General features: G+C 55.3%; 2 protein-coding genes across 3 annotated transcripts; one reads left to right on the forward strand and one right to left on the reverse strand.

Annotated features, from left to right (window-relative positions):
• Nucleotides 1–1483: 1483 nt before the first annotated feature.
• On the reverse strand, nucleotides 1484–13678 carry STX6 (syntaxin 6). 2 transcript variants are annotated; one of them, XM_075710072.1, is made up of 8 exons: nucleotides 13644–13678; nucleotides 11100–11269; nucleotides 10417–10511; nucleotides 8563–8625; nucleotides 6198–6320; nucleotides 4754–4860; nucleotides 3013–3107; nucleotides 1484–1766 (listed from the first exon to the last, which is right to left on the reverse strand). In XM_075710072.1, exons 1-8 carry the CDS (start codon nucleotides 13676–13678, stop codon nucleotides 1690–1692), a joined length of 765 nt encoding a protein of 254 aa, XP_075566187.1. In that variant the 3' UTR covers nucleotides 1484–1689. The 2 variants fall into 2 exon arrangements, with proteins under 2 accessions (XP_075566187.1, XP_075566188.1); XM_075710073.1 differs by lacking the exons at nucleotides 1484–1766; nucleotides 3013–3107 and adding an exon at nucleotides 3280–3692 and having other exon boundaries at nucleotides 13644–13675.
• Nucleotides 13679–23767: 10089 nt separating this feature from the next.
• On the forward strand, nucleotides 23768–24538 carry IER5 (immediate early response 5). Its single transcript, XM_075711520.1, has one exon. The coding sequence runs from the start codon at nucleotides 23768–23770 to the stop codon at nucleotides 24536–24538; it is 771 nt and encodes a 256-aa protein (XP_075567635.1).
• The last annotated feature ends 520 nt before the right edge of the window (nucleotides 24539–25058 follow it).

A 25058-nucleotide genomic window follows, 5' to 3' on the forward strand; every position in this document is an offset into this window, starting at 1 on the left:
GCGCCTGCGGGGCAGAGCCGGGCGGTCACGCAGCTGCTTGAAGGCAGCCACACACCCAGTGGGGAGGTGTTCAGTCCGGGCTAAGCATCCCGGAGGTAAAGCTGTCTGGTGGTGAGCTTCCTGCTTGGGGAGGATGATTTTTGGGGGCCGATTTGCAACTTCAGCAGAAGTCTTAGCGTCAGCACCAATTAACTTCCTCCCCCAGCCCCATCTGAGACCCAGATGGGAGGCGTAAGCCTGCCTGTCCCGAGCCTTTTGGTGTTTGTGACTTAAATATGGGAGCAGACTTTAGTACGAAATTGTTTTTGCTTTCCTGAAGAGTCACCCCGTTTCCTGCAATCGGTGTTTGCAGCACAAAACCCCTGTCTGCGTTTCTCCCCAGTGATACTGGCAGGGTGAGCTTTCTTCACCACATTTTGGTATCACCCACCTGGCTAACTCCTAATTCATTGTACGAGGGACACACTAGGCTATCCAACACTGCTGAGACAACGCGAGTGACAAACAACTTAAAGATAACAAAAGGACGAGAAGTAATACAGAAACGTGACCTAGCTTTGAATCGCCTGCCTTTTGGCTTACAATGGAGTTGTCCAAAAAATAGCGGTTGGGAAAAATTAAGACATCCTATTTACAAGTTCATATGCACTTAGAAGACATAACGGAGCCCCATTCCTCTGATAATGCGTGCCGTGCACCTCAGAAAGAAAGTGGCTCAAACAGTCATCAAAAAAATGTTTAAAGTTTTTTTTTTTCCTTAAAAAAAATAAGTTATTTTAGACCTGACAAATCACTTGCCAAAGGGAAGCAGCTGTTAAACAGAAGCAGTAACACAGTTATACAAGGGCAAAGAAAGCATCAATGAGCTTTAGAGGCTTGTATAACGAAGGAGGCAATTTTAAAAGCTTTAAGAAACTTGCCCTCTGGCTAACGGTTGTTTGCCCACTTTCAGCGTGCATCAACCCAAATTTAAAGCTCTGGGGTTTCTAATTGTGCCTGGCCGGCCGATGGCGGGACGCTGCGCCCTACAGCTCACCTGCATGTAAGCTTCTGCCAAGGGGGATGTGAATGCCCTGCTGCAGACTCACCGCGGTACCTCGGCACTAAGTCGGCAGCACGGAGCCGGCCCACAGGAAGGAGGCAGTGTGGGGTGGGGGGAGTTTGGCCAGGGCTCCCCTCCCTCACCATGGCTGTGTGGGGTTTCACACCACCGCTCCTCCCGGTAATGCTTTTGGCTGGCAAGCACCCGCGGGCTGGCGATGTGGTTTGTAATGCTCAGTGAATTAATTCCTCCCCCCGCCCCCAGCCCATCCTCCCCAGGGCTTGCTGCTCTGTGTCCGCATCCGACCGCAGGCAGCTCGGGACCGCGGCAACCGGCTCCTACCTGCACGGGGTGGAAGTGCAAGGGTCAAGCCCCCCTCCAGCTGCCTCAGTCCAGACCTGGAGCCCAGGTCCAGATCGCAGTGCACCGGGGGAGGAGGCAGCTCCAGTCCTCCACCCCCTCTCCCCGGGGCCAGGTGAGATGTGGGCAGAGCCGAGCCACGGTCCTCAGAGGAGCATGGTGAGAGCTGGGTGTGGGTTTTCTTGCCAGGGACCTCTGTGGGCGGACGGAAACGGTAAGAGTTTCATTTCCCCGTGCTACGGGAGGCGAGGGGGCGGGGAGGGGGGCGTCCAAGGAAGTTCAGTCCATCACAGGACGAAAAACAGGATGAGCACCACCAGCAAGATGACGAAGAGGACAATAATTGCACACCACTGCCGTCGATCTGGAAGGATAAGGAAGCGTCAGTCTTCCTGCTTTAACAGGGAAGGAAAATCAGGGGGGAGCTTTTCTTCGCTGTACTAGTAGGAGCTCAATGCTGCATCGCCTCTGAGAGCTCCTGTCTGTCCGTGGCTGCATCTGAGATGGCAGCAAGAAAGCCCCTGCGAGCCGATGGTACAGCTGAGGGGGCAGGGCTGCTGCCACCCCCGGGCACAGCAGCTACCCCAGGAAGAACTCTCCTGGTGAGCCCCAGCACGTGCGATGCCAGGGATAGCAGGAATGCTCGTTCATAAGTCTTAGAAGCACTCTGCAATGATCGAAGCGGTTTTCCCAGAGGAAAGGGGAGATACGCAAGGTTTGCCATGCGGTCATGCTGCCAGCAGGCTACTGATGGCCCGAAGTGCGCTGTCAGCACGCGGATGGTCTCTCTAGGGCCGTATTTCCACAACCTCATAAAATCCCCCGGCCAGCTTAATCCTGCAGAGCAGGAACGCTTCTCCTCCCAACTCGCTGCTGCCTCCACAAGCTACCCGAGCACCCACGGGAGAGGGGTAATGGAGGAGGTGACTGCTGGGCTCATCGCCAGCGCTCAGAGAGGCGAGCCGGCGGCGGGGGACTTCCCGGCAGGCACGCCGGGCTTCCTGTTTGCTCTGCCTGCGGCGCCCCACCAGCCCACCAGCTTCAGGCACAGCCTTATAAGGACTTTTCTCATGGGTTCAGCCTCCCCCCCCTGCCGCCCCGGCACAGAAATTGCCTCTTTCCTCTGCCAGCCGAGAGATATATCTGACTGACAGGCGCCAGCAGCCCAAGGCCAGGTGGGATTTGGGAAGGGGCTAGCAGCAGGCAAGCGTTTGGTGCAGGAGAAGCCACACACAGTGGCGAGTGTTTTATGGCACCATGAAAGCTTTTGTTCCACAGGCAGCCTGGGAAACTGCAGCAGAGCAGGAGACTGCAGAGCTTCCCCTCCTACAATCTATAGGGGGATTTTCCCACTACGGCAGTAGCAGCATAAATAGAAAGGCATCTGCAAATAAAACAAAGGCAAAGGACAGGCTGCAAAGCAGTGTCTGGGCAGGAGCAGCTGCAGGGCTTGGAAGTCTTCCCCCTCTTCAAGCACTGAGAGCGGCTCCCTTCCCTCTGCTCGGATCTGGGATGGCTGTCAGTGGGTGGGAGCATGTATTGTCCCAGCCCGAAGATCCAAGGGCTTGTCTCTCCCTTTCCAGGACTGGATCCCACTTCCCAGGACCTACCACTCGTCATGTGAGACACTTTGGCAAGCTTCTTCATGACATTATCAAGCCGCGACTGAGTGCTGTCTAATTCGTGGGAGAAGTCATCCAGCATCCTGGGGACAGAGAAGCACAGCACTTACCAGCAAGCAGTGCATCCCTGCGGGATTTCTCAGCACGCTCACACACACTGATCAGAACACTGACACGATTAGTGTATCACACCTTGGCAGAGAAACGCAACATGGCCCGGTCTCCTGAAAGTACCCAAGGGTGGGGGAAAAAAAAAAACAACCTGCTGAAGCAGCAGCTCTGCTTTGGTGGAAAGTGGGAAATTTGGGACTCCTGTTGGACTGGCCCCCCCCCCGCGTGTTTGAGGCTGAGCTCTGTACACCCCTGCAAGGTGAGGAGTGTGGGTTTGCCTCCTTTTAAGAGGAAAGTCTCATTTATAATCTGAGAGAGGCTGGTTAGATAGATCTAGGTGCCAGCTTGCACTTCAAATCTCTTTTCTTGTTCAGAGCTTGCAGCTGAAGCTGAAATCTTGTTCCAATCATGTATCAAGCAGGAGTGAGACTTGCAATTGCTTTTACTGTGCTTTTTAAGCTCTGCATGGAAGTTACCCCTCTACTTCCTCCACACAGCAACTGTAATGAATCTGAAAGCCTTCCTGAAGCTGTACTTTGTCAATGCCAAGAACCCATCTGAAGAGAAACAAGCATGTCCAGAATCAAGGTACCAATCCAATTGTCTCCAGCCAGTGAGACTTTAAAGCTTAACACGTTTCAAAGGACAGCTTCCTTCATCTGGAGATCTAAAGCACTTGTTAAACCTTCACTCACTGAGGAAGAAGAAAGAGTTGTAAAAAACTCATTGCAGTACTTATCTGCTACTGTCTAGCAAGCACTGGTGGCTTACATGATGATCTGGAAATGGACACACCACACTAAACTGCTTCCGTGAGAGCAGAAAACTCTCACACTGCAAGACTTCATACAGGAGGTGGGTTTAAAGTTCCTCCTCTCCATCAATAGACGACATCACTTCACAAGGGACATAGCCCTCCAGTCTCTGTCAGCCAAGGAGGGTTTTTAGGCATGAACCCTTCAAGCCTCTCTGGAAGTGGTAGCTGTTAGCCTGTATTAACTGGAAACTTTATGCACTTGTTTGCAAAGGACATGCTCCGGGAAAGAAATCTAATTTATATGTAAATGGATGGATGCAAATTACTTTGTGAGCTACCCTTTAACCCTTTGCGTGGGTGAGGGGTATTTTTAGCTTTAACTATGAATAGTAGCTCTGTGCTGCGTGTTTCAGAGCAGCAAGGCAGAACTGAGAATTCCTGGGTCAAGCAGTTACCCAGGGGCAGCACAAACCCTTGCGGAGTGGGAAAGCACCCAGTCTCCCCATTACACAGCACCTCCCTCCCTCATCTGTTTGGTACTGCTGGCTGTCTGAAGCCAAGGAGTGTAACTGCGTGCCTTGGGGAGAGTGTTTAAAAAGGAGGAGAAAGAAGGAAAGGTAAACTGGCAGCTAAGCCTGCCCTAGGTGCAGGCTTTCAAATGAATGAGACTGAGGTTGGACCCTTGCAGGCTGTAGTAAGGAATGCTTTCCACTGCCTGAAATCAGAAGCCAGCTAGGAGAGGCTGCCTGAGGGACTAGTAAATTCAAGGCCCTAACGGGGGCAGAGATATGTGTGCGAGGACCTCCAGCTGTGTTGCAGCCAGCCCCATACTGGGTTTTCAGCACTGTGTCTCGCACTTACACTGCTTGCTCCTCCAGCTCCCCGCCAATGCGCTGGGACATGTTCTTCAGCACCCCGATGCTGCCAGAGACCAGCTCCAACTGCTCATCTTGCTGCTCCACAATCAACTGGGGCCAAAGAGAAGGGAAATGGGCAATTACAGGTCTGCTGCCTCCTGCAGCTGGGTCGGAGCCGGTGGACAGACACTCACTGCTCAACCAACATCAGCTGCAGGGCCTGGGCACAGACCTAAGCCACCAGGAACGAGGACCGTGTTCCTAAGAAATGCTGGAGAAGTGACAGCCACAGGAAAGCCTCCCCAGCATGGCATCCCCGCGGCATAGCAGGCTGCAGTCTCCAGACACGCCTGCAAATCCAGCCTCAGCTCAGCCATGCCCCCTCCCTTCCCTGCTGCACCCACTGCTAAGGCAACTCTTGAAAGCCACAGGGGCTGGTCATCAAAACCACTGCAAGCCCCCCTGCCCGAAGCAGGTACAGCAGTGGGCACCAGGGAGCCACGCTGATGCTGTGCCTGGGAAATGCAACCTGGAACATGTTGCAGCTAACAAGGCATTAATGTGAGTAAAAGGCTGTTGCAGCTTCTACAGCTAAAAATAGCAAGCCTGGCCCCTATGTGCCAAAGGAATAGGTCTACTAATGTTTTAAGTCATTTTCAGGGCACAGACACACTAAGGATTAGATTTACCCTAGTTACCTACTTCTGAATCTATTTATCTTCCTAGAGTCACTAGGTAAAACTCGTCTGAAAGCCAGGGCGGCATCATGGGTCAGGAGATTTAGCAGAGTTTGCCACCTCTGAGAAGCTGCCTGTTTAAAAGGCTCGTGTTTGGGTGGGCTGCTGGATGAGGGTCTGCATGCTGCCCGGGCACTTCTCCAGATGAAATCCCCCGGTGGCAGGGAAGCACCTCACCAGGCATTCTTGCAAAATCCTCGCACAGGCTTTCTCACGAATTTCATGTTGACAAAGGCAGGAAAAGGAAGCAGGCATGTGCTCCTGCTCCTAGCCTGTTCTGATGAAGATGCACACAAACAACAGCAAACATCAGCTCATTTTTTTAACCAGGGGAAACTGGGTAAGAGAAACAGGCTCTCTTCTGTTTGCAACGTTCCTACTTTTCCAAAGATTTCAGCAATCCTTGCAGTATTAAAGCTTTGTGTACTACGGCTTCCAGATCATGTTTGCCTTCTGCACAGAGCAGAAGACCCAAGTCTCAAGCATTAAAGTATCTGCTCCAAGATGCATCCAAAGCTGCGCTGTACAGGAAACGCATGCACAAGTATATGCTGCAAGCAAAGGGGAGGGCTGTCAGGCTCCTGGATCTAGACGAGCCAAGCACTGGATTTTTTTTTTTTTTTTTTTTGGCTCTTGCAGCCTGTACCTCATCCCCCCAGCACCCATTTGGCAAGCAAAGCTATTTAGTCTGCATGGTGCCAGCTGCCTTACCTGTTGTTGAGCTTGCTGCTCCTCGATGAAGTGTGAATTTGCTAATTGCAGCTCCCGGTCCAGACGGCTGTATTTGTCAGGTCCAGAGCTCCAACTCTGACTCCCACTTTCTCCCAGGAGCGCCTAAACAGATGCAGAGAGCCCTTAGCAACACCCTTATGTCTGCTCACAGCCCATCTACAGAGTGTAGTGGGAAGGCAGATGAGGCAATACTCCCGTACACACACGTACAGCATCCTTTTCCTTCTGCTCTATTGCTACTCAGCCCGAGTGCTGTCACAAACTAGAACAACACAATGCCAAAATGCCTCTCCAGCACCAGGAGAGCTGGAGTACGACTGACAGACAGTGTATGCAGGAGGTCTGCACAGCACAAAAGACTAGCAAAGATCTGCTCAAGAGGCAGCACTGTGTGCTACAACATGTAAGCTGGGAAGCATCCAGATATATTGTGTTAACAGATGTATAGCTCAAACTGAACACTGTGCTACTAATGACAGGGGCTTAAGAGGGTCTGGATAAAGACCTTAACCAGCTGAGCTGACAGTAAAACAGTGCAATATCTAACCACAGCAGTGTTGTATGGTCATGTTCTTTGATTCAGGCTACCTGTTCCTCTGGCATACTGTTCAGTTGCCAGCACACAAGATTACGCTTGCTACCTGCTCTACAACCTGAATGGAGAAGCTTGCACAAAGCCAGCAGAGATGTGGCTTTCCAGCTGAGTGAGTCTCGTCCCTGGGACAGGACTAACATGAGCAACAGATACTGGGGAATGAACGTGGCCCCTAGGTGAGGAGCTGCACCCTGCAGCACTATGAACAGGTTAGGGAGCTCTGCTCACCAGTGTGGAGGCAAGGCCGACTCGTAACGAAACCGTCTTGCAGCTTCTGGTTGTGGCTAGGAGGGGATGACTGAGTATTTGCAAAGAACAGTGAGACTGACCTTTTAGGCTGCTCCGGCCTCTACTGAGAGAGACTGCCTCTACAGTTCATCTGCCTTACAAGGTTCAAGGACAGGTGAAGAAAACCAACGGACCGACTGTGCAGGAAGCCAGCAGGACACCTGGCTTGGTTGTGCCCCTGAGACACTAAGCAAGCTCCTGGTTCTCTCCAGTTCGTGGCAAGCACAGCTACTGCTTATTAAACACGGTGCACTAGTTTTGATGCACCTTCAAAAGAAAGGCCTCTGTCTGCCAGCCTCAGCTAGTGAGGGTCAGGTTGTCACCAGCCACCCTCTCGGACACAGAGGCACACTGGAAAAGCTGCTGCAGCCCAGCCTCGCACAAACTTTGCGGTCTGGAGAGAAGGCGAGGGGCTGGGGAAGGGAGAGGAAGGCAGCAAGGGGAAGTCAGTTTTCCTGACCAGATGTTGCCATGTGAGCTGGGCCATACGGTCTCCTGCAGCTAGCAGGAACTTCGCGCAAAGGAAAGCAGCAAAACACAGAGACAGCTACAGACTTGTTTGAGCAAGTGTGTAAAGGACTTTGCTTCTTCAAGTGTTTGCCAAGCACGTCAATTAACCCCATAACAAGCTCAGGAATCAGCTCTGTGCTTCTCAGTAGCTTGTTGCAGTTCGTCATTTTTGCCACAAGTGGCAAGACTGATGCAGCCAGGTAAGTGAATTGTATGAAGCACACACCAACTTTTACGGAGGCAGCTCTGGAAGTCAGCTCTGAGATCTCCTTACAGCCTCCCTGTCAGCCAGGGAGGAGCACACGCCACGTCTATTTCTCTTCCTTAGATTACAAGTGCAGACAACCTGAGACTCCCTGAGCTTCTTCCATCTTCTTACATGGCTAACTATTACAAAAGGCAGCTGTGTGAAAGGATATTGCAGCACCTTGGCTCCTAAATACAGCAGAGCACAAGATTACATTCACTGACATGGATTCTAAGTCTGTTCCCCCCGAGGAGGAGGGAGATTCCCCTTTCCGCAGGATGATGCAACACTGACAGTTGTACGCACCCAGATCTGAAGAGAGAGACAGATGGCGAGTGCTGACTTACTGCTTTGAGAGACAAGCTTGGAAGAGGGTGGCAGCAATGTGCCTGTGAGAACTGGATCTCTCAGGTCAGCAAAACAAACGTGGTTCAAACACACAGCTTTGCTGCAGCATGCAAGCGCCTTCCCAGAACAAAGGTTTTTAAGGGGATGAACTACAGACAGGATATATATTGTAATTACAGCTTTTACGCAGTTCTGATCGATGCTATACGATGTGGGGCCTCGGAATAAGTGAAAACGGAAGTTTCACCTAACGCATACCTTAAGACAACAGCTGCTAGAACTGATAAATCCTCCTCACTCCGTAAAGTACCAAACAACCACTGCATCCACTTAACTTGCCCATTTCTGGTTCTCACCTGCCTGGTTTTCCTTTCAGCCAGTGCTTGCATGGAGGAGTTCGACATCTGATCCTTCATTTCCTGTTTGTTCAACAAAAGAAGAAGTATGTGAGTGTTGGATTTGAGGTGACAGGCAGTTTCAGGGTGCTACAGGGCTGTCTATATGCAGCAAGGCTTCTTCAGGGGGAGCGAGGGAAGGGAGATTTTCTTTGAAACAGTACAGTATTGAAGAGTCTGGAAGGATACTGTAGAAAGCTTCCTCACAGTTCATCATTTTACTAATACTAGAATCAATGGCAATGGGATATTTTGAAAATATTCTTTATTGACTACTCATTTTGCTCCACTACAGCCAGCAACACTTTGATTTGTATAATATTAAAACTAACGTTCCCATTGATAGACTGTATGGAAGAGTCATGGTCTTCAAGGTCTCGGAAGCCTGTAACCCCCGGCACTTTATCCCCATTTGCATCTGGTTTTATACTGCATAGGACGAGATAGATTTCCTGTCCTGTGGCCAACCTCTCTGACTGTGCCTATGTTTTCTCTTTTATCAATTAAGTTTTGCTGTTGAGTTCCTGTAGAAGATCGCTAGCCACAGAAGGCTCCCCATCACAACGTAAAGTAGTCTAGCTCTTATAGGGTAGATTAGCAAGTAGCCAATATGATCTAGCAGAGGTTGATCCACCAGCACGGTTCTGATGTCACCAGAACATTTAGGTATGTTTTACTGTTCAGAGACATGTAATACATCACGTAAGAGCACCAGATCCCACTTGATTACTTCTCACCAGCTAATGCACATGCTGCTGTGCATCAGGAATTCCCCCATGGAAACTGGAAGTCAGCTGCATAATGCCACTAACGAATTTCATTTAACAGTAAGAGACGCTGCTCCAAAACCCATTAGCCAGCAGTTTTCAGCCAGGAAAAGAGGACCATAGAGCGAGCTTGCCTGATCCTGCCCGTTTGGGAGTGGACTACACTGAGGGCAAGGCCGCGAGCACATGTCTGCTCTCTAGGGCCAGCGTGGTTTCGGGATCAGTTCCCAGGCAGCAAGCCTTAGGAACTGCATCCAGACCACAGGGCTGCAGGTAGGGTAACAAGCTTGCTGCCAGCCACAGCAATGCATTTCGTGAAGCAGGAACATCAGAGTCACGAGGGGCAGCAGAAACTAAGCTACGCTCAGTGTAGCTATTAATAGGGACAAAACTTCCTAACTAGCAGCTTGTTACCAGGCAGTGAAGATGTTTCTTCTCTATTTATCACCACCAAGTTGTAAAAATCCTCTTTTTGCGTCTGAAGTGTGAGCTTAAACTAAAAAAAAAAAAACAAACAACTCCCTCAAGTTAAAAATAAATCTAGCAGTTGTTTGGACTCTTTTGTAGCGGTAGGAAGTTGAAGTCACCACGTCAATAACACTAGGCTTTAAGCATCTGTCAGTGTTCAAAGTGGACTCTTTTTTGAAAACTAGCGCTACAAAAGCACAGGACAGTTGCAATTTCCTTCAACTCTGAAGGGAGGTTCCAGCCTCCCCTGCATCACAGTGGGGTCTTTACTCTTCCTCCTCAGTTACTATAGGTTCCTAGGCTTGCTGTTGCAAGAGAGGTGTGAAGACTTAAAGGGACAGCAGCAGAAAAGAAGGGTATGCCATGGGGTACCTGCACCCTCACAACCCCAAACCCATCTGGGCAGCCCCAGGAGGGAGCGCACAGGGAAGAGGAGGAAGCCTGAGAGAGAACAGGTGGCAGGTTTATTCTCTGCTCTCCAGTTCAGCACAGAAATGGCCACAAGCTTGCCTTTTTTTTTTATGACAAAATCACTCCCCCTGCATTCCCCAAGCTCCCATCGCAAGCCCATGCTCCTTACCCTGACCACCTGCCGTGTGCTCGTGATGAAGGCTTTCCTGATACCCAGCTCTGTCGCATCGAGGTTGAATTTCCGTGGGTTTGCCTCAACAATGCGTAGGCAGCAAGTCAAGGACTCCCTGTTAGCAGTGTTGGGTACACATACAGAAACACAGCCCCCGAGCATGCTGCAGTGGGGATCTACCAAGTGGCCATTCCACTGTGCCTTTTCCCAAAATTTGATTAACAAAGTACGAAACGGTGGAGGAAAAAACGGTTCTATGCAATACATACACAAGAGGTTTCTCTCTTGCATTTTTTTGGTTCTCTGATGCTGCGCAGTGCTTTCAGGAGTGTTCAGATGAACACAAGGGAAAAGGAGTTGTTCTGGAAGCCAGCCTAGAGTATGTCTGACTACGCAGAAATACAAATTCATACAACACAATAGGCTTTCTAGAACAAAGCATCTTAGAATATACCTTGTCAAAAGGCAAACAAAAAGGCAAAAGGAAAATCCTTTTGCTGAATACATTTGCCTTGGATTTCTCATTTGCAGTTTGACAAAAGCCGATGTAAATGCAAAATTCAATCCCAAATACTCCTGATTTCTGCGAAAAGTAACTACTGACAAGTACCGGTATTTGGCTATTTAGTACAACTTGGGAACCACAAGTCTCTACCTCCAGAGGACCACAGAAAGGATATTAATTGTTTCATCCAAGTCTTCCAGGTCCCACTCAATGCTCCGCAGGTTATTCCTGAGCTCATTAGTGGTCCAGTCAATTTCTTCTCTTGTGGCGATGGAGGGATCTTGCAAGAGCTCCGTCCACCTCTGGAAGAGCCCCTGGGCGGTGTTCACTGCTTTCTGCACCTCCCTGCAGCCAGGGTGATTGAAGAGAAGCAAAGAGATTATCATCAATTCCTCTGCAGCAGTCACAGCAGCACAGCCCTGTGTCCAGCTGAGCAGGGAAGCACAGCTTTCTCCCAAACTTTCTCCTTCAAACATTTTTAGTTTATTTTGTAAAATAAGGATTTGCCCTACCCGCTGGACAATCCCGTCTCTTGTTGCACCACAAAGTGCTGTGCAATAACTTACAGGTCAGCTGTTAATGAAGGGACCTATTTCTTTAGGGGAGGTTTCTGTCAAGTGTCACACAGGCAAGCTAGGGCAGAGTGTCTGAAGAAGGCTGCTCTTTGGCAATTAATGTTTGCATTCCTCTCAGCAGCTTTCCTCTGAAGACTCTTGACTACCTATGTAAGATACCCCAAGGGCACACAGAATTACAGGAACTGCCCCCACAATACAGCCAGGCAGACTGTTGGGTACAGCACTGTTTATTTTAATTCAGCATTTAAAAAATACACAGCTCTACTACACTGGCTTAGGGATCAGAAGTCTTTTCTGCTGCTCTAAGCTTTTTGGAGACAAGCGCATTCACAGCACGGGAAGACAGCTTTGCTGACAGCACTGAACGCTGCTTTGACGGTTTGGGGCAAGCAGGTCTGTGAGTTCAGGTCACGGTCCATCATGTTTATCTGTATTTACAAACTCTGCGGTCCTGAGCTGTGAACCACTCCCCCAGGTTCACAAGGAGCCACGACGAGGGACACAGACGAGACCAGATTTTGCTGGTGTTAAAGGGGCCACCACGAGCCCAAGAGCTTGCACACAGCATCCACAAGATGCAGGTGCTTATCCCCAGTGAAGGAAAGTAGGTTATCAGCAGGGGAAGCCGAGGATGGGGTGCCAGGACTGCAGCTCTATGTTACACCACGGCCTGAAGTACTCAACTTTGTTGTTGAAGCTGCAGTCTCTCGGCACCCTGACGTGTGTTCCTCCTCTTCTTGCACGCCTACGGCTCTGAGTGTGCCACATCTAGTGCCCTAAAGTCAGCAGCCCACACTGAGGATCCAGCAAGCTTTGTTCCCTCCACTACTTGCTAGCAAAAGTTTTAGGGTTTTTTTTTCATCTGGGCATACTTGGGGAAGTAACCAGAAGCAGGAATTTAAAGCACAGCTGGATATCCTCCGATGGGAGGTGTTACAAACTCCAGGAAAGCAAACTGAATGCAATGTGCACGGCCTCCACCAGACCCTTTCACCCCAACCTGCCAGGTAATAATTAACGCTGGGAGTGGCAGCACGTCCTCTCTCCCCTCCCAGCCCTTCCCTGCATGGCGCTGGAACCTCTCTGGAAAGTTTGACAGGATGGCCGCTCCCCACCCACGGCGACTTGTATTTTTTCCCCTTAGCACCAGTTCAACCTGGCAAAGTGATTCACTTTCCCTGGCTGCACCAGCATCCCTTCCCACACCTCTTGCGCTCACATGGCTTTCTCCACCGTTCCCCTACGAGCACCTCCGCTGCTCCTGAGTGCTGTTTCAGCGTGATACAGAGCAGGAGACCGGCCTGCAGTAGAAGCTGAAGCTGGCCCCAGGGTTAGAGGGACCAGAGCTTAGAGCACCGTAGGGTGCTTTCACCCTATTAATTACAATTGTCTTTTCCTCCTGCCTCAACCATCTTTGGTTTGTGTTTGCCTTTGTTCAGGCTGATCTCTGCTTGCTTCCTCCCACGACCACCGTCCATGCTACACTTTCTTCCCCAGCTTGGTCCCTGCTCTTCTCCAGCTTTCCACCCGGACACCACGGCCCCGGCCTCTTGGGGATGCCACCCACGAGCCAGCCAGGCCTGCTCTGCCTGCTGCAGGGCGACATTTCCCAAGCCGCTGCCGCCTCGCTCCGACGGCGGGGACATCCGGGCAGGCTGTCCCCAGGCTGGGCCAGCGCTCCCGGAGCCGCACCTGCAGCCAAGGCCGCGCTGCACCTCCCGCTTCCCCGCCCGCCCCTGTACCCGGGGGTGCGCCTACAAAGCTCGCTCCGGGGGTTTCCTCGGCCCGCAGAGCGGGGAGGGCTTGGTGCGGGGAGGCCCGAGCGCGGCCCGGCACCTGGCCGGCACAGCGCCTCGCCCCGCAGCTTTCCGCGCCCGGTCGTCGACGCCGGGCACCCCAGCACGGCCCGGCCCGGGCCCGGGGCCGCCCCAGCGGCAGAAGCCGGGGGACGTGGGCGCCATTTTCCCCCGCCCCGGCCGCCTCCAGAGACCCCCGACCGCCGCGCACCCCCCACCCCCTGGGCCTCCCCCGCTGCGGGGCGGCCGAGCCCAGCCCCCCTGCGCCCGGGGGCGCTCCCGGCCCCCTCCCCGGCCCCCCACAGCCTCCGCGGCGCGGGGTTTCTCCCCAGCGTCGGCGCTCACCCCTTCACCACGAAGAAGGGGTCCTCCATCGACATGGCGCTGGCGCTGCCGCCGCCGCGCGCCCCGGCCGCCGCGCGCCGCCCGCCACGCGCCACGCCCCCCGCCGCCACGCCCCTTCGCCCCCCAACGCCCCGCCCTCGCCGCCGCGTGCCGCGCGCCTGCGCACAGCGCCGGCGGTGGGGGCGGGCTCACGGGTGACGCCGCGCTCGCCGGCCGGGTCGCGCGCCGCCATGGCGGCCGGCTGAGGGAGCGGCGCCGCCTCGGCGGGACCGCCGGCTCCGGGGGCTGCCGGGGGTCGGTGGGGGCCCCCCGGGGGCCCCCCGGTCCGCTGGCGGGCGGGGAGCGGCCCCCAGGAGGGGTGCGCCGCGGGGAAGCGGGACCGTCCCGGCTCTTCCTGAGGGCTTTTCCAGGCCTGGGGAACCTGCGGCCCTCTGGGCCCCGCGCACCCCTTTGGCGCTCGGAGGCATAGTGTCCTTCGCCGCCGCGTTTCCTTCGTGCCGGCTTCTCGGCACTGAGCAGGCACGTCCTGTCCTGGCTGCCGGGCCATGGTCCTTGCCAGGGTGTCTGGCAGGAGCGGTTCGGCCAGGCTGCGTTCCCGCCCGGGGAGGGAGGAAGAAGGGGCGAGCGACAGCCAGTCTGCTCTGCTCCCGCTACCCTTCCTGCCCCGGGAATGAACAGGCACCGCTTCCTTCCTCCTCCCTTCTGTGGGGTGAGAACAGCCCTTTGGCTCTTGGCTTTTGTCCATCCCAGGGTGAGGACCCACTAGTCCTTTGGCTCTTGGCTTTTGTCCATCCCAGGGTAAGGGTCCACTGCTGCGTCACTCCCCCCTCTTAAATCTCTGGGCTCCTTAGTATCCTCTTTCAGCTGTGAGCACAGATAGCCCTGGGCTTAGAAAAGCTGGCAGGAGGGGAATGGTGCCCATGGAGTGCTAGGGGATGTTCCCATATATGCCATGGCTGAACTCTCTCTGCACAGCATTCTGGGTGGGGGATGTCCCTGCCTTACTCCCATGGGACAGGCAGGCACGATGGTCGATTTTGCAGAGGCTTGGCTGGGAGTAATCCCCCAAGTCTTTCTCCTCTTGACCACAGTGCATGTCGCTGCCTGTGCTTTCCGAATGTGGCTCTGGTCCAGCATCCCTAGCAAAGGCATTGCTGGTTCACTGAGGGAACAGGCACAAAAACCATCTGCAGAGATGCCTCCTCAGCATGTGAACTGGATACCTGGCTTTTGCAATCGCAGCAGCTTTACTCATGAGTGTGGGGTGGAAAGGCTGTGGCACATGTAAAACCGGTTTCTGCATTTGCAGGGTGAGAAAGCCGCCTCCTGCTCTGGCCAGCCCCACGCCTGGGAAGCTGCAGCTTGCCCGGTGTGGTGCAACAGGCGGCAGCTTTAGGGTTTGTGTTTGCCTGCCCTTCCCTGCTGCACCTTGGATGGCTTGTTTCCCACGCCGGCAGGTTTCAGGGTGTCCCTGCGAAATGGGCTTATGCTGAGCACTGGGGGGTCCCTCCAGGAAAAAAGAGAGTGCTGAGGAGGCACCGGGCCAGTTATGTCTGTCCCTGTCCCCCAAAGACCTTGTATTCCCCAAAACCTCACAATCCTCCTGTGATTTCCATTTGTGCTTCACATTTTTCAGAGCTCCCGCCTTCCCCGTTGCCGCCGTTCCCCGTGCTGTGCTGCAGCCCTCGTCTTCTGCTCTGGCAGCTTTGGGATTCTTGCTGGGATAGAGGAGGAAAACCAGTGTGTTCCCAAGCAGGGGAATGAGAGCTTGGGTTGGGCTGGAGCTGCTCAGCAATTCTGGTTTCCTCCTGCCGACAGTGTCCTAGCAGAGGCCTGGTAACTCCTGGGTACCCATGCTGGCTCTCCTTCATGTGCGGCTATGCTCTGCAGGGACAGCATTTCCTGATGCGGTGTGCCTTAATGACTCGCATATTGCAAATGGGCTCGGAGGTGGCAGGTTGTTCCGCGAAGTGCAAGGCACCATAACTTGCCCATCCGAACATACACCCTCAGCGGGGATGCCCCCCTGAAGCAGCCGGCCAGCAGCTCGGGGTGTGTTGTAGCCTCGTTGCTCTGTTTCCAGAGCCTCCGAGGGATTTGATTGTAGTAGTTAGGGTGCTTAAAGACATGGTGTATCCTGAGCAGCGCACCGAAGGTTATTGGGGTTAGATTTGTTCAAACAGTCATGAAAGTCTATCAGGGGCAGTTTGCAGTGCTCTCCTTTTGGTGCACCGAGGCTGCGCAGTTCGGCTCGCTCTCGCAAAGCATCCCCTGAAACCTTCACTACGCTGGGAATGAAAAAGGGAAAAGCTCCCATAGCCTCTGCAAGCTACCAGCTAGGAAATTCAGAAATCCTTTAATAGATTATATGCACGTTTTATTCACGTCACTTTGTAGAAAATGGGTTTTATGCATTTGCAAAAAAGTGTAAAGCTTCGCAGAGCTGTTGAGGGCTGAAAATAAGGAGGCGCTGCTGAAATGTAGGGAAGTTGCAAACTTTCCAGGAATAAAAGAGACAGCCTTTTCTTTGACGCTGGAAATTAATTTATGTGATGCAGTAAATGATTTAGATTTTCACATGAAAGCCACTCCAACCACGCTGCTATGTATTTTTTAGAATGGGGGCATTTTTGCCGTTTCTTGTGGGAAGCTCTGATTTTTTGGTCTGGAAGCACTGGGGAGTGTTTTGGTAGCTTTTCGGCGTGCTCGGCTAACCAATTCCTCCCTGGGAGAGGAGTGCTCGGCACATGGCGCACAGCTGCAGAACTGGTCAGGAAAGATCTGATTAAACACTTCTGTGCTGAAAAGCGCCAACTCGTCAAAATCCCAACCGTCTGCAGGAAAGAACTGGGCTCACTGAAACTTTTATCAGGAAAATTTTTGTGGCGTGTGTGTACACGCAGAGGGGTGTGTGTGTGATCCCATACTAGCCTGGTGCAAAGAATATGTATTTGGCGTGGAAGAGATGGCTTTTCCTCTCAGGCTGGATTGGTTTTAATTTGGATTTGTAAAAGTATAGGGGATTTTTTTTTCCCCCCAGAAAAGGTTTTACAGCTAAAGGAAGAAGTGATAAAGTGGGTTTCAAATGCTTCGGTGTTTTTCATCCTCGTTTGCATTTTTAGTGAAAGTTGTTGAAGATTTTCAATGGTGGTTGTAAGAGGAGGATTAAGGCAGTGATAACTTGATACTAAACACTAGTCTGTTGCTAAATATTCAGTGTTGTGGTGGGCAGTGAGGGTTTATATCAAATCCCGAGGGTTTACATCAAATCCTACCCACTCGTGGCCCGTCTGCATTTGTAACTAGTTTTCCTGAGCACCATTTTTACAAATCTGTGGTGACTTCACTGTGAAGCACAAGGGGGGCAGATGACACGAGGCCTCAACCATGCGATGGCATTGCCACAGAGGCAACGGCTGCCTGGTCAGCGAAGGGGGAGGTGAAGCAGCAGAGTTACAGCCAGCTCTGTGTGCCGCAGAGCTGATGGAGCGGGTTTCCTTGGGCTTGCAGTTGTCTGGGAAGGAGTGAAGCCCGACCGAAGCTTTTCCTGTGGTCGTGGCTTTCTTCCTGTTGCTGTCTCTTGCGGGCTCTCTGTTGTCTAACGAGAGCTGGTTTCGTGCTGTAGCTGTACCCTTGGGTGGGTTTGTAACAGCGCAAGACCTGTGTGCAGCAGAGACTGCAATCCCTGACTGGGCAACCGGACGAAAAAGGTAAAGATGCAATCAAGTATGGAGTAAATGAGCAAATGCAAGGTGATAATTCATGGTAGGATGCGGGATGACTGTTCAGAATAAGGGTTGTTTTGGAGAAAATTAATTTTCCTCTTTGTAGTGCATGAGCAATCGGTTATTTAATAAAGATGAAAATGGGAAATGAAATTGAACAAATGTGGCATTACTTTCTGCAGGGTGAACCTCTGGGAGGGCCTGCCACAGGATGCCAGGGATGCTGAGAGCTTACCTGGACCCAGGAAGAGATTAAATTACATGAGTAGCGAGGTGCTGAACTGCTAGAGTCCTTGTTACTTTTTTAGGTGGGTGAAATGAGAAGGAACTTTTCCCCAGCAGCCTTACCCCGTAAGCATTCCTCGTTATCCCCATGTCCATGGATGACCTGGCCAGGGCTCTGGGCTCCATCATGTAGTCAGCCTCACGAGCCAGCTGAAGGACGAGGTGGCCAAAGGAAGGTCCCTACAAGAGGGAAGGGGCACAGATCAGAAGGAGCAGGGGGAGTCCATGCCTGCTGGCAGGCACAGACATTTTATTTTGCAGTTTCCCTTGATGGTGGGAGGAGGGATTCGACACAGAGAGGATCTGCTCTGCCCTTGCTGCTCTCGTCGGTGGTTGCTACTCTGAGGACCCAGAAGGTTCCCTCCTGGCATGCCTTTTGATTTTTAAGAAGCACTCTGTGTGGTGTGCTTTGCTGGCAAGTCCCAAGACCCCGGTCCCCCCTTTCGTTAGCAGGGAGCGGAGCAGGCAGCCTCTCCTAGGGTAACTGCTCCATGACTTGGGAGCATCATTGTGCAACCTCCCCCTCATGCCTAAGCAGGAAGCAGTCACACAGAGGACACATCTGCGCTCTGGGATGTGCAGAGGGCTGCAGTCGTCATTTTCCTGCCAGCTAAAAGCAAGGTGACATTGAGATACAGGGAGAGAAAAAAAAATAATTAGGCCGAGACTCCTTTGGGCAGGCTATCTACCCTGCGGTTTGCTGAACTGTGACTTTGGTTGGCTCCATGCGGAGTTCACACGATTAATTTGAGATGTTTAACCCCGTGCTGGGCCGCGGGTGAATGCCACCGAGGCTGCCACCTTCTTCAGCAAAGAGTTTGCTGGGGAGCAAATCACTCCAGTGAAAAGCACAGGCTTTGCTGGGCAGCCGGAGGGTCATCTGCTGGGCTGCATCCCAGGGCTGTCCTGCTTCTTTTGCCCCCGGACAAAAGGCAGCCTCAGTCTTTGGAAATGGCACAGGACCCACTACAGGCCTATCAGAGAGGGAAAAAAACCATACAGGAAGGTGGACTACAATAGAAGTGTTGTCTGATAGGAAACCCCGGACAAATAAATGCACTTTTTCCCCAGGAAACACAAACCAGTTCCATAAAACACTGAAAGATATGGGGCCACATTTTTCCAAGGGAAATGGCTGCCTGAAGAAGCTGATAGCTGGGTGTGGGATTTTTTTTCCCTCTCTTTGTGTTTGGAGAGGCTGCTGGAGGAGTAGCAGGATTTCTGATGGACAAGGGGTCCGGGTCACAGGTCTCTAGGGGAGGGCAGGGAAATCCCAAGCCACTGGCTCAAAGTAAGGGAAGGGAAATTTTAAGTCATTTGTGCAGGGGGAAAAGGGGGAATCCCAGGTCACCAGTGGAAAAAAAAAAAAACAAAACACGTAGGAGGGAGTCCTGCCTGCCTGGGGTATCTACACTATCATCTGTGCTGACGGGAAGGGGATTTTTAATCCTGCAAACCCCCTTTGCTTTCTAGTACACGGCTGTGCTGCAGGCTCACACCCTGCTGTGGTTTCAGGGGAGGATGTTTTGGTGCTCTCAGAAGCCGAGGGAGCTGCTTCCTCTCCTTTGGGTTTAGGTTTGTATTGATTTGTTTGTATTTGTTTCACTTGTGCACTGTGTTTGGTTTTCATTAGGCAGCGACTAGCCGTTAGTGCTCTTGGCTGTGTTTTGGGATGTTTCCCAGCTCTTCTGACCTTATCTCCAAGCACGGATAAACCAGAGCAGTTGGGAACCCTGGGGGATTAGTTACTGATATCCAATTGCGGCAGGTCCAGACCGCATCCATGCAAATCATTGATTTTTCTGAATTAAAAAAAAAAAACAAACCCCAAACAAGCTTCCTCCTCCTCCTGAGCACTGCATGGGTCCCTCACAATTTGGATGTTTGTTATTCCCATCTAGAAATGAACTCAGGCTGCAGATGAATGTGCATTTGGAAATGTTCCTCCTTGTCCTGTTTTGCTTCTCTCAGCAATCTCTGGGGACGTGCCTGGATCTCTCCGGGGTTTTGGCTGTCCTGAAGCTCCGTTTTCGCTGCAGGCAGCTGTTGGGGTGAAGGCTTTTGCCCCAACCCCACTGGTGGTGAGGGAGGTCTGGCTGTTTCGTTCCCATCTTCTTCCAGGGAAGGGTCTAACTCATGACTCCTGGTCTGGATCAAAGAGAGAGGGGACGATGCACTGCGGCGGTGCTGGGACAGCCAAGAGAAGTGATGGATGACTTCAGCCTGTGCTTTGAGGAGACCCTAATTTCACCGTCTGCCCTACCCGGAGGGTTTTCCACCTCTTTGCTCTAGCTAGCTTCCCCCTGGGGCCTGGGCCGCACATTTGGTGACAGCGAGGAGCTGGTGTGGGGGGGGTGGGGACGGGGACCGGCGCCGCTGTCGAAACAGGATCTCGCTAACCACATCCTCAGCCCCAGCGCTGCAGGTCGGGGCAGCCGCGCTGCGCGCCAGATGGTCGTGCCGGTACGGCCCCCAGCCATGCCGTCGCCGCATGGGCTGCGGGGGACGAGAGGACCCCAGCCGGGGTTTTGCTGCCGTAGCTGGGGATGCAGGCAGCCGGCACGCAGCCCCAGCAGCCCACACCGCTCCGGGCCAAGATGCAGCCGCGCGAATCCCCGACGAGCTTCCCGGCGCCAGCCTCCTCTGCCCGCTGTCGAAGGCGGATTTAAACGCCTCCAAAACACCCGGCGGTGTGCGCAGCCCTCTGCAATTATTATTTGTACCACAAGCTGCTTCCTGCCCCGAGCTGCTTTTATCTCGCATTGTTTTCCTTTCCAGGTGGGGCCACGGGCTCCCCGCTGCTCGGCCTCCGGGGCTGCCTCCTCGGCTCGCCGGCCGCGCTGCCGGCTGCAGCTTGCTGGCGGAGAGGCCACCTTTGTCTGCCAGCCCGTCCGCCCTCCTCCTCCTGCCAGAGCTATTTCGGGAACCAGCAGCTGAGCCGGAGGATTGTTAATTGTTCGTCAAACCCCTTCCAGCCCGGTTAGATCACATGCGGAGATTAGAGCGCCCCGTCACACCCTTTCCTCCGCCTCCTTCTCCGGTATCGCCCCCCCTGATCCCACAGGGAATGGGGGGCAATGCCCCTTCTGCGGGCAGACAGGCGGACACGAGGCGCATCCGACTGTCCGGGATGTTGGCCCCAGCGGGGTGACAGCTCCCACGCCGTGCCGAGCCGTGGGTATCGCGGAGATGCCGAGCCGTGGGTATCGCGGAGATGCCCTGCTCGGAGGGGAACTCCAGCCCGGTCACCCACCAGTGGGGACCGGCTCCGGGTGCAGGCAGGAGCCCAGGGCAGGCAGGCAGACAGACAACAAAGCCACCCCAGGCGCTGACCTCAGAAGCTGCCATGTGACTGCCTCAAACTTACTAAAGCATGACATCAGCCTGGGAGGGAAAGGCAGGGCTGCCACCAAAATACTGCCTGGCTTAAACGGGCTGCCTGTGCGCTGCCGGGACGGCCTCTGCCTGCACTGCTGCTCGTCCTCTCCTCCTGCCTTCCTCTTCCTCGGCCACCCCTGGGAAAGCAAAGCACTGCCCCATCTCTTTGCGAACGTCACGAAGTGCAGGCAGGGGCAGGGCAGATGTCAAGGCAGGGCTTTGGTGCCCTAGGAATAACATGTGCCGATGGTTGTGCCTGACGCCGGGCGCGGTGTTGGTGGGTGAAACTGGTGGTACCAGGTAGTAGCTCTGCTGTCTGACGGCGTGCAGCTCGGCTCTTCCCTGCCGGCTCTGAAAGTCCCCTGTCTGTGCACTAACAGGGATGAGGGATCGCTCGGTACCCGTCCCCATTGTGCTTATCCCTGGCCAGTGCAGGCGAAAGGCTGCCAGCCTGCCCGTTCCTAGGCAGGGTAGGTAGCCAAAACTTGGCGACCAGAGAAAAATGGTGCCTCATGCCATCGGGGTGAGGCAGCGAGTGGCAGAACAGGTTGGTCTGCTCGGATCCAGGCATCTTTACTCAGCAGAGGTCTTGCGCCCCGTCTCCTCCACCTACGTTTGGCTTTTTCCAGCCGGTGGGGTGGCTTTGCACCTCTGCTCTTCATCCGAGTCGGGAATATATCCAGCCGAGATGTATCAAACCTGGCTTTATCCTTCTAACTGGGGTCGCCTCCGCTGAGGATGCAGGTGCACGGATCCTGCAAACAGCAGTCCCAGAGCAACTTGCCTGGTGATGCACAAGCTGTTTTGCAGGGGCGCAACCGAATGCCGTGCCATGGAGGGGGCACCAGTGGCGGGCAGACGTGCCGGCTGCGGGCGAGGAGGCATGACTGCAGTCCCAAACATCCGAGCCCAGACCTGCCCCGGCTGGTTAGACTGACCTGAGGGCTTAGGCCAGGGTGTTGCCGGCCCTCTGAGGCGCGGGGAGCAGGTTTGGCGGGTCTGGAAACCCTTGGTTCCCACCGCCGGGGCTCGCGTCCCTCTGGCCTCCCACGCCGGGCGTGGGGGGGACAGCCCCAGTCTGCAGCCGGGAGAGGCTCACCCCGGCGCGGGCAGGGGAAAGCCGGGACCAGCTGTTTTGGCTGGTGTTTTGGCTGTGAGGTTGAGGTTGCTCCAGTGTAGTCCTTTAAGATGGAGGGTGGTGGGTTTGTGCAAGAGGAGGTGGACATTTTGAGATGTCAACCCCCAGGTTGACATGCCATCGTGTTCAACATCCAGAAAGCAGCATTTGAGGTTTCCCAGCTGCGCTCAAGAGGAAGGAAAACCTGCCTTTGGTCCGAGCATGGTTTTTTTCAGGGGGGGAAGGCTCCTGGTGTGTTAACCATGTCTTGATGCAGCTGAATCTTCGCTTGGGTTTTGGTAGTGCTGTGACCAGCCACCCCCTTGTCCTTCCAGCAAGCCAGGACGCAGTGGCAGATCCTGCCAATAAAGCATCATGACAGGCTGCGGCTCTCCTTTTGGGGGGTCTGTGGACGAATCGCTTGGAAAAAAAGGGATGGAAGCGAATTGTCGTGTGTCAGCTGGGGATGGAAACTGATACTGCGGGGCAGTGTGTTGAACTTCCTTAATTTTGGGCCCTTTCACTTCTTGCCTCCTTGCAGATGCTGGTTGCTCCTCGGTGGAAGAAGGAGGGTCCCCACTCCAAATCCTGAAACACCCCCTGAGCTTTCTCGGAGGCTTCCCTGGTGCCTGGAGCTGTGTCGGGGGGGGTGGGCTGTCCCCCACAGCGCCCAGACACCAGGCTGGCCCTGCCACCCGGTTTCACAGCTACGGCAGGGTGAGGTTTCAGTTCCCAAACAAAGCGCCCCAGGCTGCCGCGGTCCCCATCACCCCTGGAGATGCTGGTGGCCTGTTGTCCTCCCCCATCCTCCCTCGTAGCACTTCCCGCCCCCGTTGTGGATCTTCCTCTTCTACCAGGGGCCTTCTGCGAGCTTCGCCGCCGGACCCCTGGAGCAGCTCTCCACCTGGCAGCTGGGCAGGGATGGCTTTCTGCTCGACGTCAGGGCAGATTTTCCTTGAAGTACTCAAAGGTGCACTTCCCCCTCCAGCCAACACCAACACGGGTTCCTTCTCTAACACGACAAGATGTCAGAGACCGGTGCTGAAATGGGGGGAGACGTTTCTAACCCGCACAAAACAGGGGTTGCTCTTGGTTTGGTTTGTTCGCTTGTTGGGTTTTTTTTTTTTCCTCAGAAATGTTTCAGTTGTTTTGGCCAAAATTCCCACTGCTGCCTGTCGGTCTGATCGAGCCAACGTGGAGCGCAGTGAAGCTGGGGTGCTGCAAAACCTGGGGTGCTGCAGAGCCCCCGGTGCCGCTGCTGCAGCCCTGCCTGCTGTCCCCCGGCCGCTGCCGGCGGGGGGGCCCCACCAGCAGCGCGGTGCCGGCCTTGCCGCTTTAAGAGCCCTCTCCGCGGGGCGAGCGTTCGAACCCGCTCCCCTGCCTCGCCATTGGCCGGCGCGGGCGCGCGGGGGCCAGCCGGCGGTTGGAGCGGCCGGCGGGGCGCCCTGATTGGCCGGGGCGGGGGCGGTATAAAAGGCGGCCGGGCGCGTGGGCTCGCCTCAGTCGGCGGCGCGAAGGAGCGGCGTGCGGAGCGGCCCCGCGGGCGGAGGTGGCAGGCGCGGCGCGGCAGGGCTTCCCCGTGGCACCGCTCCCCTCGGCCCCCCGCGCCCCCGTCCCCCATGGAGTTCAAGCTGGAGGCGCACCGCATCGTCAGCATCTCGCTGGGCAAGATCTACAGCGCGCGGGGCCAGCGCGGCGGCCTCAAGCTCCACAAGAACCTCCTGGTGTCGCTGGTGCTGCGCAGCGCCCGGCAGGTCTACCTGAGCGAGCCGGGCTGCCCGCCCGAGCCGCCCCCCGCCGCCTGCGGGCCCCCCGAAGAGGAGCCGCCGCCCTGCACCGCCGCCTGGGCGGCCGGCGAGCCGCCGCCGCCGCCGCCCCCGCAGGACGAGGAGGCTAGGGGCGGCCCGCGGCTGCCCGGTGCGGACTGCGAGGGCCCCCGGCCGCGGCGCTGTTGCTGCGGCTGCAGCTGCTGCTGCTGCGCGGCGGCGGGCGGCGAGGCGAACCGCGCGGACTGCGCCGCCAGCGCGGGGGCGGCCGTGCCCCCGCCGCCCCACTGCCCCCGCAAGCGGAGCGCCGGCGAGCGGGGCCAGGCGGGCTCCCCGGTGAAGAAGCCCCGCCGCGAGGTGGAGGAGCCGCCGCCGTCGCCGGGCGAGCAGGAGGACATGGAGACGGGCAACGTGGCCAGCCTCATCAGCATCTTCGGCTCCAGCTTCTCGGGACTGCTCAGCAAGGAGCCTAAGGGCCGGCGGCGGGCGCCGCTTGACGGCGGCGAGGCGGCGGCGACGACGACGACGCCCGCCGAGGCGGCGGCCGAGCCGGGACAGATCTGCTGCGACGAGCCGGTGCTGCGGACCCTCAACCCCTGGAGCACGGCCATCGTGGCCTTCTGACGCGCCGGCCGCGGGCCGCAGAGACTCGCCCTCCGCCGCGGGGAGGGGGGGCCCGGCCGACGGAGGGGCAGCCGGACCGAGAGGTGACACCCCCCGCACCGCCCTCCGCCTCCCCCCGCACCCCCGGCCCGGCGGAGGAGGGCGCCCGCCGCGGCGGACTGCGCGGGCAGCGCCGCGGGGCTCCGGCGCCGGCCAGTCCGGGCGGCCGGCCCCGCCGCACGGGAAGGACCGCGGGGCAGCAGCACTTCCCCTTCCCCGCCCGCCGCCGGCACCCCGGGCCCCGTCTGCCGGCACCCGCCCTGGGAGCGCCCCCGGCCCGGCCCTGCCCTCCCGGAATTCCCCTCCCCGGCCGCGCCGGCGCCCGGGGGAGGTTCCCAGGCCGCCGCCGGCACCGGGGGCGCTCCCACCGGGTGATATTTTAAGCTTGGAAAGTATTAAGTTTATTAAATAAAGTTTCTATTTTGGAAAGGTTTAGGTCAGAACTATTACATGGTGCTTTTTAAAAGTGTTTATTGAGGGG

The sequence above is a fragment of the Pelecanus crispus genome, chromosome 5, assembly GCF_030463565.1.
Source record: "Pelecanus crispus isolate bPelCri1 chromosome 5, bPelCri1.pri, whole genome shotgun sequence".
Taxonomy (NCBI): Eukaryota; Metazoa; Chordata; class Aves; order Pelecaniformes; family Pelecanidae; genus Pelecanus; species Pelecanus crispus.